The sequence below is a fragment of the Typopeltis vanoorti genome, chromosome 12, assembly GCF_054136105.1.
Source record: "Typopeltis vanoorti isolate ZY-2024b chromosome 12, IOZ_Tvanoo_1.0, whole genome shotgun sequence".
Taxonomy (NCBI): domain Eukaryota; kingdom Metazoa; phylum Arthropoda; class Arachnida; order Uropygi; family Thelyphonidae; genus Typopeltis; species Typopeltis vanoorti.
The window spans coordinates 62,007,305-62,026,015 of NC_143560.1; the positions used below are offsets into that span (position 1 = coordinate 62,007,305).

Below are 18,711 nucleotides of genomic sequence, written 5' to 3' on the forward strand. Positions count from 1 at the left end.
TTTCTTTATTAGGATGTCTAGGAATGGAAGTTTTTCATCTTTTTCAATTTCTAATGTGAATTTGATAGTATGGTGGAAATAATTGATTTTGTTGAGATATTCCATTAGTTCTTCTTTCTTATGAATCCAAATGATAAAGATGTCATCTACATATCTGTACCAAGTTGTAGGTTTTGGGGTAATTTGAGATAAGATTTTATCTTCTAGGTCTTCCATGAATAAGTCGGCACAAGAAGGAGAGAGGGGGGCTACCCATGGCTAATCCGGTAAGTTGTTTGTAGATGGTTTTTTGCCAAACAAAATAGTTCGAAGTTAAACAATGATTGAACACCGTAGTGATGTTCCTTGGGAACAAGTTGTCTAAGATGTTGACTTCCATAACTGGAATGTTTGTAAACAGAGATGTGACGTCAAGGCTAGCTAGTGTATCATCTTTAAAGATAGGGATGTTTTTTAATTTCATAATAAAATGTTGTGAGTTTTAGATATAAGTATCCGAGTTGTGAATGTGTTGTTGTAAAATTTTGGCTAGATATTTAGACAGTTGGTAAGTTGGAGAATAGATTCCATGAACTATTGGATGTAATGGTGTACCTTCTTTATGTATTTTAGGAACACCATACAATCTTGGAGTCAACTGGTGCATGGATTTTAGCTTTCTTATTAAATCTATAGGCCAGTTAGTCATTCCACGTGATAGTTCGTTGGTTTCATGATGGTTTTTTTGTAGGATCTGTACTGAGAACATCATAGATAGACGTGTCTGATAATAGAGTGTTAATTTTCTCTTCATAATCTTTTGTATTTACGATAACAGTATTATTGCCTTTGTCCGCTTTAAGTATGATAATGTCTTTATTATTCTTTAATTTGAGTAGTGTTCTTCTTTCCATTTGGTTAGAGTTGGTGTTAGGAGATCTTGACGGAGCAGAGAGGATTATGCTGCTTTTTTTAATCATAGGTCATTAGCTATTGGGTGTGGTTGCAATGAGATGGCTTTTTCCAAGTTGCAGATGAAATCTATTTTAGGAATAGCAGTAGGTTTTAAGGCAAAATTGAATCCTTTTTTGAGAATTGAGATCTCAGGTTTTGTTAAAATGTAATTAGATAGGTTCACTATAACTTGGTTATCTGGTAGAGACAGACGGTTTAGAGTTAATGTGATTATCATATAGCAGGTTGAATTTATCAATTTGCGTCTTTTTGCTGTAACTGAAGGTTTTAGCATAACTGTTGTAAATCATATTATCTAAAAGTTGCTGGGTATTTTATTTGGCAAAAAACTATTTTGTATTTTCTATTTTCTATTTTGTTTGGCAAAAAACCATCTACAAACAACTTACCAGATTAGCCATGGGTAGCCCCCCCTCTCTCCTTCTTGTGCCGACTTATTCATGGAAGACTTAGAAGATAAAATCTTATCTCAAATTACCCCAAAACCTACAACTTGGTACAGATATGTAGATGACATCTTTATCATTTGGAATCATAAGAAAGAAGAACTAATGGAATATCTCAACAAAATCAATCGTTTCCACAATACTATCAAATTCACATTAGAAATTGAAAAAGATGAAAAACTTCCATTCCTAGACATCCTAATAAAGAAACAAACCAATAACAGTATCAAACTGTCTGTGTATAGAAAACTTATGAATACTGGATGTTACCTCCATTTCAACTTGTCACATCATATATCCCAGAAACTTAGCATTATCCATATGCTTAAGAAAAGAGCTATACAGCATACCACAAACCAAGATGACTTACAACAAGAATTAACTACAACATCCAGAGAGCTATCCTTAAATGGTTATCCTAAAAGACTCATCAACAAGATTCTCTTTTCAGATATACCACAAAGACAACGTGATGACACTCAATACATCAGCACTGTAACTGTTCCATTTGTTAGCACCATTTCCAAAAAATTGGCTATACTTCTAAAACTACGCAATATTAGAGTAACATTCAAGCCAGTCAACACTATTCGGAAATGTTTAAGATCACCAAAAGACCCTCATCCGTTCTACAAGTACTCTGGAGTATACAATATACCTTGTTCCTGTGGTGTTAGTTACATTGGTCAGACTTCTAGAAGCTTTGAAACGAGACAGAAGGAGCACATAGGCTATGTTAGAAACAACAAACAAGATATTTTGGGCTTTTCTTCCCACTTCGCCACTACCAACCATCTTATTGAGTGGGATAAGAGTCATATGCCCTATATAGAAGAGAACTACCATTCCTGAACCTTCAAGGAAGCTGCTGTAGTTGCCCGTTCAACAGGAAATCTAAATAAGAATCAAGGTCTAATCCTACATGATATTTGGAAAACTTTAATTAGATCGCTAAACACTAAAGAAATGAACTTTCACGCCAATTACATTATGTCTCTCAACCAATAAATCATACCCGCGACATGCGTATTGTCTCACGCATTTCTAATTTTGTATGAATTAGAACTGTCAGTTAAAACCTAGTCTGTTACCTTCATATCGCTTACCAATTGTATCCCTGAAGATGCCGATAGCAAAAATCGGTGAAACTAGTCGGATAATAAATATTACCCACTTGACTAACATTCCTAAAAAATGAATTATAGTTTCAAATAACATTGCAATTGGACATAGTTTTTAATGCACAGTGTTTACTCAAGGAAATATATGCAGGTTTCTTGTAGTTATTTTCACTCCCCCCCCCCCCCATATTCTTTGATAACATGATATATCCACAGTTGAAAGGTTAATTTATTTACACCAACCCATTGCCAGTCCCAAGCCCAGATGAGAAAGGAGGAGGGTTGTACTTGTGGCTAGTAACCACAACATGGAAAAAACATATTGCTACAGAAGCCTCAACCATTGTTGGAAAACCGACACAAAACCAAGAGGAAGAAGTACTGGGGAAAATTTAGCAAGCCAGTGAAAGACCCATTGGAGAAACTGACAGGTGGAAAACTCCAAGAAAAAAACCTCTTTAGCCCAAAACATTTAAACAAAATTGGATGCTGGAATATTAGGACTTTGTACGAAAGTGGAAAAGCTAACTTATTAACCAGAGAAATGGACAGATACAAAATAGAAATACTAGGTCTAAACAAGACGAGATGGAATGATAGCGGAGAAATCCGACTAACAACAAACAAATACATTGTATATTCTGGAAACCAGAACGAAGATGACACACATAGCAAAGATGTAGCTTTCATGCTAACAACAGATGCTAGAAGAGCACTAATTGAATGGAAACCAGTTTCTGAAAGAATCATCAACGCTAGATTTAAAACTAAATACAGAAATGTGACTATAATAAACATATATGGACCAACAAACAATGCAAAAACAGAAGAGAAAGAAGACTTCTATGACATGCTGCAAAAAGAAGTAGATGAAGTAAAAAGTAAAGATATGCTTTTAACTATAGGTGACATGAATGCAAAAGTAGGAGATAGTAATGATATGATCATAGGAGAAACCTTATTTAAACATAAAGACATCTATAAACAGATGTGGATATTCACCTGATAAGAAATCCCAAAATCAAATAGACCATATTTTAATAAACAGACCTTGGAGAACCTCTTTGATGGATGTAAGAGTTTGGAGAGGTGCAGATGCCTTTACAGACCACTTATTATTGATTGCAAAAATAAAAATGAAACTAAGAAAAATATTTAAAGGCAAGAACTGAAGAATTAAATACAATATATCCAAACTGAAAAACAAGGATACAAAAGACAAATATAAAATAACAGTAAGGAATAAATATGGAAGCCTTATAGAACAACATAAGGAAATAGACAGTGAAGAGAACTGGGAAAAAATATAGAATATATTTAATAGTACTGCCGAAGAAGTTCTGGAAAGGCAGAGTAGGAATCACAAACAATGGATCTCTGAAAAAACCATCAAATTATGTGAAGAAAGGAAAGCTTTATGAAATACACTTCTGCAAAGTACAGAAGAAAACAAAAGAAATAGGATAAATGAAAGATACAGGCTTAAAAACAGACAGGTAAAAAAAAGTGCAAGGAAAGATAGAAGAGTTTTTCTGGAGGAAATGTGTAAAGAGGCCAAAGAAGCAGCAAGTAAATTTGATTCAGAGGTTGTTTGAGATAACATGAAAGTTAGTGGGAAGAGTTTTAAAAGAGAAGGGATTGTAAAAAATAAACAAGGAAAGTTACTCACAAATGAAGCAGACATAGAAAAAAGAGGGGTAGAACATTTCCAAGAAATTTTAAATGGAGAAATTGAAAACTTAGAACAAGAAATACCAGAAACACCAGATGAAGAAATACTTAAAATAAATACAGGAACTATAACTAAACTAGAAATAATTCAGGCAGTAAAGAAAACAAAAACAATAAATCAGCTGGGAGTGACAGTATACAGGATGAACTACTTAAAGTAGATATAAACACTACTGTTGAAATGCTACACCCACTATTTAATCAAATGTGGGAAAAGGAGGAATGGCCAGACGACTGGAATACAGGACTCCTGGTGAAACTGCCAAAAAAAAAAGAGATATAACACTTTGTAAAAATTGGAGAGGATTTCACTTCTAAATGTTGTAAGTAAAGTATTGCTAGAAATATATATATATATATATATATATATATATATATTGCTAGAAAGAATGAAACAAGAAATTGAAACTAAACTGAAGAAAGAACAGATTGGGTTCAGACCAAACAGATCTTGTATTGACCAGATAATAACATTAAAAATAATTGTTGACTAATCAGTTGAGTTGCAGAGTAGCCTATATTTGGGATTCATAGACTTTGAACATGCATTTGATAGCATAGACAGAAAGACTATATGGAAATGAATGAAGCACTATGGGATTCCTCAGAAAATCATAAATATAACAAAGAAAACTCATGAATAATACAAAATCCAAATAATAAATAATGGCAAACTATCTGAATCATTTACAACAAACACAGGAGTAAGACAAGGATGTATACTCTCTCTCACCATCTTTCTGATTGTTATTGATTGGGTGATGAGGAAAACATCTGAAGAAAGAATTAGCATTCAATGGGGATGGTCAAATAAAATCAGTGACCTGGATTTTGCAGACAATATATGCCTTTTGGCACAAAAACATCAACACCTCCCAAAGAAAATAGATAATTTAAGCCAGAAGCAAATAAATGTGGATTGAAGAATTAGTCTTTGAAATACTAGGGAAAACACTGGAACAGGTAGATAACTTTATCTACCTGGGATCAGTGATTAGCACACAAGGAGGAACCAAACAGGACATACAAAATAGAATCCAGAAAGCACAGATTGCATTCAGTATGATGAAGAAAATTTGGGGATCCAAAGAAATAAAATTAAAAACCAAAATTAGGCTCTTCAACACTAATGTTAAACAGTTTTACTATACGGAGCTGAGACATGGTCACTAACAAAGGAAAACATAAATAAAATACAGGTCTACATAAACAAATGCTTGAGGAAGATACTATGAATATACTGGCCAAATAAAATAACAAACATAGAACTTTGGAGAGAACAGGTCAAACCAGCATCAGAAATGAAATCACTAAAAGAAAATGGAACTGAATAGGTCACACAATCAGGAACCCAGATAAAGAAATAGCAAAAATTGCACCAGAATGGAATCCCCAAGGCAAGAGGAAAAGAGGTAGACCCCGGATAACATAGAGAAGATAACTAGAAACAGAGGCAAGACGGCTTGGATGTTCCTAGAAAGAGTTCAAAAAAGAGGCATTGAATAGAGTCAGATGGAAGTCGATGGTTGAGGCCCTATTCTCCGGAGCGAAGAGGATAGGTAAGGTAAGGTATGCTCTGCAGACTCTGTGGTGTGTTTCCTCAGAATTACAATTACATATATATTACACTTAAAATGCATTAAATATACAGAGGCATTAACTACATCATTCAAAAGTAAAAAAAAAATTACATGACATTCCTATTTAAACTAGGAATGTCATGTAATTAACATTCCTAAAGCATAAACAAATACTGAATATTCAGTATTTGTTTATTCAACAATTTAGACAGAGCACCAAATATTCCTCAATGGCATAGATTAAATTTTATATATTCTTAATTAAATTTTACAAAAAAAAAAATTCTCAGAAATTGATTTTATAAAAGATTAAAGAAAGATTTTTAAAATGTGTAATAATACTTTACCTAACAATGTAACCAAATGTGTGAGTAAATGCAAAAATAAAATTTTATGTTCTTTAAATTTAATAAAGCAGTGTTTTAATGTTCCTTTAATAAATCAAATAACAATGTTAACAGTGTTATTTAATAAATGTTCCTTTACAAGAAACATTAAGTTTATTTTTCACTTGATTAGACTATAATAAATTTAGTTTAATCCTTTATCAAAGTGTGAGCAAACACACTTTGATAAAGGATTAAACTAAAATTTTGAGTTTGCTCCTGAAAATATCTTCAGGACAGGGGCAAGGTATTACAACACCTGGCAACTTGTAGCAAAGGTGGACCAAGCTAACATCACTCCTATCTCAGTATCTCCCATAATGCAAAACACATCTCCTTGCAGATATGTAGAATGTCATGCATTAAGGGAAGGGCCACTACCTAGACTAGTTTCGACCTTTATTGGGGTCTCTTCAGTGGGAGTCAAGCCCATAAAGTGAAAAATAAACTTTCAACATCTTTCTCTAAATCCAGAGTAATTTAATAAAAAAGGTGGAACACCTTTTGGCAATTCCTATAGGTAAAGATGACCTCGCTATTGCTTCTGCCTGGTATTTCCACTTCTGGGCACCCACTGAAGAGAAAGGTCGAAACTAGTTGGGGTAGTGGCCCTTCCCTTAATGCATGACATTATACGTATCCGCAAGGAGATGTGTTTTGCATTATGGGAGATACTGAGATAGGAGTGATGTTAGCTTGGTCCACGTTTGCTACAAGTTTCCCGGTGTTGTACTACCTTACCCCTGTCCTGAAGATATTGTCAGGCGCAAACTTTGTTTGCTCACACTTGGATAAAGGATTAAACTAAATTTGTTATAGTCTAACCAAGTGAAAAATAAACTTTCAACATCTTTCTCTAAATCCATAGTAATTTAATAAAAAAAGGTGGCACACCTTTTGGCAACTCCTATAGGTAAAGATGACCTTGCTATTGCTTCTGCCTGGTATCTCCACTTCTGGGCTTGGTTCCCACTGAAGAGACCTCAATAAAGGTTGAATCTAGTCTGGGTAGTGGCCCTTCCCTTAATGCATGACATGCAGGGAAAAAAATGCTCCTATTTCTCTAAGAACAAAATAGAAATATTAATAGAACTTCGACTTAAATAATTGTTAAATATAGAGAATAATTATGGATTTAGTAATCAAAATGAAGTTGCAATAAATTGTGATGTAGAAAAAAGCAATTTTTCAGAATGTTTTGGTAGAAAGCTACTTCTGGTTTCTTCGTAAATAAACTTAGGTCTCTTTTTATGCATATCTTTTTTATGCAGTTTTGAAGTTATGAGGTGCATATTTCATGTAAATTTGGGGTTTCCCATTGTACATAATGAACAGCGTGTTGCAGCACATTCTGGCATAAGATGAAAGCAGTGAGTGTCCATGACAGTTTAATTTTGCATGTGAGTCTTTTCATTATCGTTAGTCTAAATTTTGCTAATTTTTATTTTAAAGATTTCTGAGAGGAGACCTCCATATAGCCTTTAAAGGAATGCGGAGAACCGACCAGGGCTTCTGACCTAATGTCCAATCCTCACCTTCTCGTGGTGCATCCTGTTGCGTATCTACTTCGATACTGAACGAACGAGGATAGGCTGGAAATTTGGGATTTAGCCGACCAAATTCTATTCTTATTGGTTAAACCAAAATAAAAAATGATGGTACAACATGACAAAATTTCATGCCGGCTGGGGCGTCGCCTGGTTAAACAAGGCCCCCGTTGTTTTCGCCAGGGAACCAGGACGAATAGCGAAAAGTCAGCTACTGGAATAAACCTGAAAATAAACCCCAACTCAACATCACCAGAGTTAAAGATCGGTACTATCAATGTAAGAAGCCTGAATGGCAAAGAAATGGAGCTAGCTGAGGAATTAGATAAGTACTAGATCGACATAATAGGGGTGACTGAAACAAAAAAGACCAAAACTGGTGAGATCTTTCTGAGCAATAAATACAAAATGTTATATTCAGACAATGACAATCAAGGAAAAGAAGGAGTAGCCATAGTATTCAACACAAAATACGAGGCTAATCTTCTTGAATGGCAGGCAGTCTCAAGTAGAGTAATGTGGGCAAATATGAGAATGGGGAACTGGACAATGAGACTTATTTGTGCCTATGGTCCCAAGAAGGTTCTACTAAGGTAAAAGTGGAGGAATTTTTTGAGGCTTTAGAAAAAGCAACTGACACAATGAAAAATGAAAAGTTTATCCTTGTTGGGGATCTAAATAGCAGAGTAGGAAATGATTGTGAGACATACAAAAATATTTTGGGAAAATTTGGAGAAAAGAGCAAAGCTAATAATAATGGCAAATATCTGTTGGATTTCTGCTCAGGACATGGACAGGTTATTACTAACACCATGTTCCAACATAAAAATGTGCTCAAATTCACATGGAGAGAAGAGGCTAGGAATAAGAAAAGTCTCATTGACTATGTTATTGTTTATAGTGATGTTTTCTCCCTGGTGCAGGACACCAGAGTGTACAGAGGATTTGAAATTGGAAGTGATCACTATTTAGTCTTGAGCAGGATAAAATTGAATTTCATATTGAAAAGAATCACATGTAAGAAAGTTTTAAAGCGAATAAAAGTTGAGCAGCTCTATATGGATCACATTATGAACGAAAGTGGTATTAAACATGATATCAAAATTGGAGATGTTAATGTCAGCTCTTTGCTTTATGCGGATGATGTTATACTTCTAAATAAATCTGTTACAAGTCTGCAAGATTCTCTGACTAAATTGAATAGCTGTTGTAATAGATATGGTATGAAGGTTAGCAATAAAAAGACAAAGACAATGAAAATAGGCAGAATCATTGAAAATGTCAACTGTGTTGTGAATGGAGAACCTGTGGAACAAGTAAAACATTTCAGCTATTTAGGCACGATTTTTACTGAAGATGGTAAATTAAATATAGAAATAGACAGCAGAATCAGCAAAGCTGGTATGGTGGGAAGTCAATTGAATAAATTCATATGGAATAAGAGAGAAATTAGTCGGAACACTAAATTAGCTGTATACAAGACAGTGTTCAAACCAGTTTTAACTTATGGATCTGAGAGCTGGGTCAGAAGTAAAACACTTGACCAAAGACTAGAGACTGCAGATATGAGAATCCTGAGAAAGATTTGAGGCATGAACAGATGGCATCAATGGCAATATCATATTAAAAACGAGGATATTAGGAAAGAACTTGACATTGTCAGCATCCAGGAATGCATGAGCAGAGCTAATCTCAGGTGGTATGGTCACTTAAACAGAATGGGCGAGGAAATATTAGCAAAACAAGTGTTCTCTGCCAGGTTGGCAGCAAAACGCCCCAGAGGAAGACCGAGATATAGGTGGATTGATACGGTACAAAGTGCTTTAGACGATAGAAATATAAGATCTGATAATGTTGGAGTCTTGACAAGTATCAGACTGATTTGGAGGAAAATTGTAGATAGGAAATTAATAATGATGTAATTTTTTTCATGTAGTACTATCATATCCTGTACACCCCTTGAGGGTACATGGCAGGAATTTGATGATGATGATGATGAATTTGACCCAATGGAGAAAAAAAAAGCACCAAAGAAAAGCAATTTCTTTGGAAATGAAAATTGCAATTTTAGATTATTTAGCAAAAGGAGAGGGATCTACAGCAATTGGTAATCATTTTAATTTAGGCGAATCTACTATAAGAGCAATTAAAAAGAATGAAATCGCAATAAGAAAAAATGTCATTTCTGGCACAAAACTAAGTGCCAAACTATCATTGTACTCAAGAGATGCTTTATTAGAAAAAAGGAAACAAGCACTCATAATTTGGATTGAAGAATTAACTCAAAGGAGAATTCCTATAAGTGGTTATTTAATTAAACAAAAAGCTCTTCGGTTTTATGAACAGATGAAGCAATTGGAGCCATCTACTTCCGCTTCCCAGGCTGATAAAGAATTTTCGGCTAGCATAGAATGGCTAACCTGGTTTTTAAAAAGGAATGCACTTCATAACGTGAAGATTACAGGCAAGGTTGCAGCAACAGATGAAGAAGCAGCCAAAAATTTTCCAGAGAAGTTATCCAGAATTATTGAAGATGGTGGATATTGTCTCGATCAAGTGTTTAACTCTGACGAAACAGGATTGTTTTGGAAGAAAATGTCTAGTCGAACTTGCATTGCAAAATCTGAGAAAAAAGCAAGTGGGTTCAAAGCAAGCAAAGATTAAGTAATGTTGTTACTTTGTAGCAATGCATCAGGGGATCGAATGTTGAAACCCCTCCTAGTAAATCGATCTCTAAGATCACGTGCTCTAAAAGGCAAAGATCTAAAACAGCTGCCGGTACATTGGATGGCTAATACAAAGGCCTGGGTAATAACTGTTGTATTCACTGAATGGTTCAATAATTGCTTTGTACCAGAAGTGGAAACATATATGAAGCAAAAAGCTTTCGATTTTAAAGTTTTATTAATTGTTGACAATGCACCAAGTCATCCGCATTTAGAACATCCAGATGTGCAGGTAGTTTTTTTTTCCACCCAATACAACAAGCATTATTCAGCCACTAGATCAAGGCATAATTGCTACTTTGAAAAAATATTATGCTAAACACACTTTTCAATTTATATTAGATAAACTAGAAAATGAATCATTAACAGTAACTGACGTTTGGAAAAAAAATTCTATTTTGTACTGTTTAAATCCCAGTGCATCTGCTATCGCTGAAATAAGACCACAAAATTTAAATGCCTGCTGGAAAACAGCTTCGCCTGGATGTGTTGCAAACAGTGCAACCATTCAAACATCTACATTATCAGCTGAAATCAATACTTTGGCACATGAAATTGGTGGAGAAGGTTTTGATACATTTAGCCAGAATGATGTGGACGAATTGCTTGTGGATAAGCCTCAAGTAAAGATGATATTATTGGATATCGATTAACTTTAGATATCGTCGAAGATCCAGAAAACAATAGTGAAGTGAAGCAGAAGAAAAACATGTCTCCCTCACTGCAAATATCATTCGAGAAGGTCTTGAACTGTGCAATAAATTGGAAAATTATTTTCTTGTTAATGACACAAATTCTGAATGAGCCTTTAAATTCCAACGTGAGCTGAAGAACTGTATGTCTGGATATTGCGAGCTGTGTAAAAAATTAGTAAAATCATCGTCGCAAAGTTTAATCACTAATTACATTGTCAGAAGAAAAAATCAGCACAGAATAAGGGTGAAGCTAATACTGTTTGTGAAGAATCATTGCCTTTACCATACAGATCTCATGTGCTGACTATCTCTCCTGGTGATGAAAGTGATTTCACACCAGTTCGCAAACGTTGCTGAATGTTGTCTAATAGAGATGATAATTCTGATGAAAAAATGTAAAAAAAATTGTTACTTTTCAATAAAATTAAATGAATAAAGCTTTAAAACAAACTTAGGCATCTTTATTTTCCTGAATTTTTATAAACTTTTTTAATGTGATTTTAGATTTATTTTAATTCATTGCTTCGGTTTTATGTGGTTTTAGAAAATTATGGAACGTATCACTAATTTTTCAACATAAGTTAGGTCTTTTTTTTATGTGGATTTCTGTGGAACGTATCTACTGCATAAAAAGAGATCCGACTGTATTTTTTACTTCTGAATCACTTTGTGTGTGTATGCTGGTAGCTGGTGCTGAAAGAAATTTTCTTGCTTTATCATTCAAAATGGGCCATGCAATTTTTTAATCTTATCACACACTAATAGATCATCAGGTCTTTTTTATAATAGTTGATTAAAATATATAATTATCTCATCGTTAATATCGTTCATGCCCGAGAGGAAGATAGCAAAGACCTTCCTACTGCACAGATGAATTATGCACCATAAAAACTGCAGAAGAAAAAAGAATAGAAATTGGAGGCTATACTCTATGAGACAAAAGAAGCACAGAAATACATAAAGAACTAAAAATAGATTCAGTATTGGGCAAAGTATATGAATACCAAAAAAAGTAGGTCAAACATATCGAAAGAATGGACAATTCAAGACTCTGGAGCATCATTGGAATAAATGTATTAGTTTTAAGGGAGATTATGTTGAAAATTAAAAATAACTTTGAAATTATAAATTCATTTTTTTTTGTCATTGTTAGGCCGAGAACTTTTTAGACCACGATTGTAGCAGTAGCAGGAATATCATCAAAACACACTTGCCATGATTTACTCCTGATCTTTAATTAGGATTTTTTTTATGATTTCACATCAAAAGTTTTTTTCCTTTATATTTTTTAATAAAACAGTGTTATTGATTACTTCGTTGCTTGATATTTCTGAATCATATTTGGATTTATCGCTTTCAATACTATTAACATAATCAGTTTTGTGTGACTTAAAAATTGCTAACTTTAATGTTGAAGCTGATATTGTAGAAATAATATAGTATTTATTTTCAAACAAAGTATCAAATATTTTGTTAATTTCTTCACATAGAAATTATTCATTGTTCCTTCTCAGGCAAAAAAAGAAAAAAGTTATCTGTAGATAAATAAGTTTTAATAGTGAAAGCCCTTTTAAAATTAAAGCAACATTTCAACTTAATGGTTTTGGTAATTTCATTTAAAGGCCACAATAAATTTAGCAGTGATTCCATTTAAAGACTACTGATTTGAGTCTAATGTATTTAAGTTGTTGTTTCACTCATCTCACACTCAAGTTTATAACAGTTGGCAAAAAAAAATCAAATGTTTTTTTTTTCAAACATTTGAATTTGCCAATCAAACGTTGGCAAATTCAAAGCAAATGTGAAAGCCAAATGCATCAAGTTTGTCTCTTGCTCAAATGGTAGTCAGGCCCTCTGGTCCCTTACCAAGGTAGGTAGATACATTTTTGTCCTTCCATTCCCCTCCTTTTGCTCTCTTGTCAGTGGTACATCAGTAACATCTAAAGATAAAGGAAATGCATTAGCCCTTTTCCACTGCTTATTTAGTTGAACGATTCAAATCTCCTCACATTTCAGCAAACTTCACAGTAAACCTTTTCTAACTTTTGCCAGAACAAGAGAAAAATATTTGATAGCTTTGAAACCAATAAAAGTCACCTGTATTATCTGCACGAGCTGTCATTTTCATCTGGCATCTATTCATCAGCATGATATTAACCTTTTATTATTATTATTATCATCATTATCAACACCCGACCTCCATGGAGTCAGACTCATCGTGGGAGGTACTCACTATTGCATACAGTGCTCATCCAACCTCGTCTTAAACTGATTGAATTTGTCCACATCCACAACACACTCAGACAATGCATTCCACTCACCAACCACCCTCCATGCAAAAAACCTGCTTCTCACTCCTCTGCTCACACTCTTCTTATACAGTTTCCAGCAATGGCCTCTTGTTCTACTTCCCTCTCCAATTCTATGAAAAATCTCTTCCATATCTACCTGATAACAACCCCTGACCAGTTTATGTCTTAATCATATCCCCCCCCCTTCCTCCTATTCATGAGGCTCTGAAACTTACATTCCCTCAATCTGTCCTCGTACTCCACATTCCAAAGACCACTGACTACCTATGTGAATCTTCTCTGCATCCTTTCCAACATATCCTCATCACTATGAAAACCTGGTGAACAAATCTGTGCACAATAATCCATATGAGGATATGTGTGTAGAGGCTTAAGTGCTGTGAGGACATCATGTTGGAGGCTTAATGGATTTTTTACAACACTCAAAAAGAATTAAAATAGAATTTAATACTTCCTATATTTCGTCCTAGTCACTAGGACATCTATGGGGATTACAAAAACAATTAATGTAACATATACACAAATAACAAACAATACTAAGCCCAATCACATGGGTGACACTAAAGTCCTATCTAGGTAGAGCCTAGATAGGACTTTAGTCCTATCTAGTCGCTCTAGTTGTCCTAGTGACTAGGACGAAATATAGGAAGTATTAAATTCTATTTTAATTCTTTTTGAGTGTTGTAAAAAATCCATTAAGCCTCCAACATGATGGAATCCATATGAGGCCTGATCAAGACCTTATACAATGGAATCATAACCTCTCTATTTCTGCATGTCAGGGTTCTCCACATCATTGCCATTATTCGATGTGATGTCTTCACAACTTGTGCAATGTGGCCCCTGAATTTCAGGTCCTTATCCACCATCACACCTAGATCTCGCATCTAGGTGTGATAAAGTTTCCTCGCAAAATCGTTTCTTACCAAATTTCAAAACCTTACACTTGCCAACATTGAACTGACAGTTCCACTTACCTGTCCATTCATGCAATTTATTCAAGTCCTCTTGTAAGGCTTTATCCAGTTTGTTTCTAAAAAAGGAAGATAAAAAATTGACTATCACCATATTGCTCTCACTTCAGTATTCTTGGGGGGAAAAAATAGAAAAGGTTATTAAACTGCCAATTACTGCACTACATGAAGGCCCATCATTAATTACTCCTCACCAATATGAATTCTACCACTCTTGATCCACAGCTAATCTCCTAGCTAACTTTGTCCACTTTTTGATACAAACCATTAAAAAGTTTGGAAAAATTTTTCCATACCTCTTCATCTTTCCAAGACATTTAATTGAGTCTGGTATCACGGCATTATTACCAAGCTTCCATCTTATTGTGTCCCTCCCACCCTTTGTAAGAAGATTGCCAGTTCCTCTCATTGATTTTTCCATCATTGCCTGACTACCCAAGACTGCTTTTACCTACATTCTTCCTCCTGTACATGAATGATATTCTCTCACTAACATCTAATCCTCTTCATAGCTTTGTTGATGACAGTGCACTCCATTTTTGTTCTTCATTTACAAAACCTGATAGTGCTCAAATAACCAGTCTCCTTATCATTCTCAAGTAGGTGAAAACATGTAGTGAAATTTAATGCCAACAAAACTCATCCTCGTTTTCTGGAAAAAAGACCATGGTTCGTTCTGTCTGACTTTTGATATTTTGCTTGCCAGCAAGATCAGCTTTCTCTTTTTGGATTAACTCTCACATCTAACCTTTCTTGGTACAAACACACGTTGTTTAGAACAAAGAAGAATACCAGAAAACTTGGCATTCCTTTTTTTTTTTTAATTTTTTTTTTTAAATAATAATTCTCTTCTGCTGAATTCACTTTATAAATCTCAAATCCACCACCGAACATTAGAATATTGTTCTCACATTTTGGATGATGAATACCAAGAATTTCCTTTAGAATGCTTCATTGTATCCAGAAGAAGGCTATTTGCTTAATACACCGCTCTTTCACATACTACCACCAGTTTGTTTTTTATAGATGCTCTGCTTCTGCATTAGTGTTTTCTGTAAATATTTCCATGGATGCTGCTCCACTGAACTGGAACATTTACTCCACTCACTTTTCCCTAATCATGTACAAACATGGGCAGCTGTTGGTCAACCATATACAGTTCATCCCCAAACTTATTGAACCAATTTTGCATACCCTTCCTTCATTCCATATACTTCTCTTCTCTGGAACAGTCTTTCCCATATTGTTTTCCCCAATAAATACAACCCCCCAGTTCTCAAGAAATACATTAACAGATTCCTTCCTATCTTCTCTCTCTCTCTCTCTCTACCACTTGCCTACACGTGGCATTATCGTGTTTATAGGTCTTGATATCTCTTATATGTGTAGGGTTGAGATATGAAAATATGTAAGCTATAGTGGTTCAAGAACAGAACCTTCCCAACAGCCCACTGATTGTGATTTATATTCAAAATCAATCCTCAAACATTAAGTTGCTTTGCATTCTTAATTAATTTACATTACACTGTAAATTTTAACAGATGAGTAAATTATTATGTAATTATTTGTACCATGCTATGACTTACGAAATTTTTTTATTTACTTTAGGGGATGATAATTGAGGCTAACCATACAAATGCCTGTAATCCTATATCCCCACCACCCATTTTGTCCAATTTCTCGTTTAATTGGTTTGTTCTAATTGCAGGGGATACCTGTTCATTTGAAACCAAGGTAGGTGTGCAAAGAGTTTTTTCAAATAATTTTTGAATGCATAAAAAATTGAAAGGAAAAAAAACATACCTTTCATACAAAGTAAACAGTGGTTCCTTGGAGGTGTGAAGTAATAGTAATATGATTTATCTTAATCCAAATTAGAGAGGCTATACTGACTGAGCTGGTCCTAATTTCACTTAATCATTAAACATTTTGCTGAAGGAAGCAGTGTTGCATGTGTTCTATAGATAAGAATTTTATTTTAGTGAATGTTAATAATTATTTTATTATTTTTTGGTTATATTTTAATTATTTTAGACTGTAATATTGTGTGTATCTGTGTGTGTGCATGTGAAATTTAATATGGGATATCGTTTAGAAAGCATTTTTTATATATGGCACCAATCTGTACAAGGAAAATGGCAGCCAAGGCTTCTTTGTTCACTGAATTTAGCATGAGTGATTTTGTATGATGTAATGTATATTCTAGGGTTTTGAGAGATGGTGATTGTATAATATTATGAAGTCCTTGACTTCATGAGTAGCTGCTCTTGTTCTCATAGATAAGAGGAGCAGGTCATTCCAAGAAGGGAAATCTGATTGTGTTTGGATATCTGAGTATTGTTGAAGGTGGGGAGGGTGAGCTATTTCTTGCGAGAATCTCAGGTTTTGGTGGCATTGAAGTCTATGAGGTTGTTCTTGCCCCATTGAGATATAGCTAGGAGATAGGAGTTCAGGCCATTGGTTGTGGTGGATATTGAGGATACTAATACTTCAGCACTACAAGGTTTGTCAAATGAAAAGAAAGAATAGAGTGTACTGTCATTGGCAAAGCTATGGATAGATTGGAAGCCTGTGAGAGTAGGTCATTTATATATGTGAGGAAGAGAATGGGTGAAAGAACTAATGGTGGAAAATTCTGAGGAGAGGAAACTGTCTACCATGACATGTAGTACATAGAAAGTTGGCATCCAGTTCCAGTGGAAGACAGACCATAGGATGGCAGTTTGCTAAGTAGGCACCTATGCCAAACCTAATCAAATGTGTTTGAAATGTCAAAGCCAACCACATGAATTTCTCCAAATTTTTCCATTGCTTGAGTCCAGAGATGGGTGAAGGAGATCAGCGGTAGATCATGAGTGGTGGAATCCGTACTGCTGGTCACTGATTAGTCGGTAGGTCAGGTGGTTTAAGAGGTCATTGTTGATTATCTTTTCTATAATTTTAGAGAGAACAGAAGTAGGCTCAATTGGTTGGTAGTTCATTGGTTGAATTTTATCACCTTTCTTTGGAACAGGCTGGATGTGAGCTTGTTTCCATGTTGGAAACTATGGGTGACATTGAGAGAATAGTTCTTGGTAGAGTGGAGAGAACTTTGCCCAGGTCATCTGTTCAGGAATTGAAAGAGAAGAGTAATGCTAGTAAGTTGGCTCTGTCTGAGGTAACTACATTACCATCTGGATGTGAGAATGGTGGAAACTTGGTTGGACAAATGTTTTACCCAATGGCCTTGGCAAGCAAAGGACGGACAAAAAGAGTGACTGCCATTTAGGCAGGAGGCAAGGTTGCAGCAATTGGCCCTTTCAAATGTTGAATTGGATTTTAACGGTATTGATATGAACACAGATTGATAAGAAAATAACTGATATTAACTTAAAAGCTAATATTTCGCTGCTATTATATCCAGCATCGTCAGAGCACACAAACAAAGTTTGTTACGAATGCGAGACAACCACAATACAACGTAACAGTGGGGCTAGTATAAGTAATTGCAGCATGCAATACAAGACTAAAGTCCTAATAAGGCACCATCTAAGTTTTAAAAAAAAAAAAAAGAGAGAGAGAGAGAGAGAAATAGTAGTCTAAAGTTTTTGAAAAAAAAATAAAATTAAATATTAATTTGGTCTTAGGAGATGACTGTCTCCCAAATCTTTGGTAGATTTATACAGCCACACTTGTTAAGGTTTGGAGTATGTTTTAAGGCTTCTGTTGATTTCAGGAACAACCTCTCTGACTTGTAGCAGCTTCTGTGCAGTACCTTTGTTTTTTTCCAATTGATCCTGTGTGCTGGGGTATCCAAAGCATGGTCTGCAGACCTGACTTGCCATAGCGAAAGTGCCAGATATATTTTTTGTGTGTTCACTGAGGCGGATGTCCACAGTTCTTCCTGTCTGTCTGTAGTAGGCTCGATGACATGAACAGGGCACTTCATAGCCTCCTGGATGTGATAAAGGAGTGAATCTGTCCTTAGGTGAACGGATGAGAGTTGCCAATTTCACATAAGGTGTTTGTTAAGCACCCTAGATATCTTTTCCGATGTGCCTTTAATGTAAGGGATGGTGATAGTTTTGTTGTAGTCTGTGATAGATAGTGAGGAGGGATTTCTGGGTAGCATTTAATATTTTATCTATCTTATGGGGATTATAGCCATTGGTTAGGAAGGTGTGAAGCAGGTGAGAAAGTTCAGCAATGAGAGCAATGTCATTGGAACAGATTGCTCTAGCTCTATGGGTTAGTGTTTTT

General features: G+C 34.9%; 1 protein-coding gene across 3 annotated transcripts in view; it reads left to right on the forward strand.

Moving 5' to 3' along the window:
- Positions 1 to 18,711, forward strand: part of LOC150100828 (E3 ubiquitin-protein ligase RNF13-like) — a 189,734-nt gene that overhangs the window by 80,875 nt on the left and 90,148 nt on the right. For all 3 annotated transcript variants that reach the window (XM_090401458.1, XM_090401459.1, XM_090401457.1), the window contains exon 4: positions 16,081 to 16,206. In XM_090401458.1, the coding sequence (XP_090257584.1) occupies positions 16,081 to 16,206 (126 nt within the window). The remainder of the gene's footprint in view (positions 1 to 16,080; positions 16,207 to 18,711) is intronic.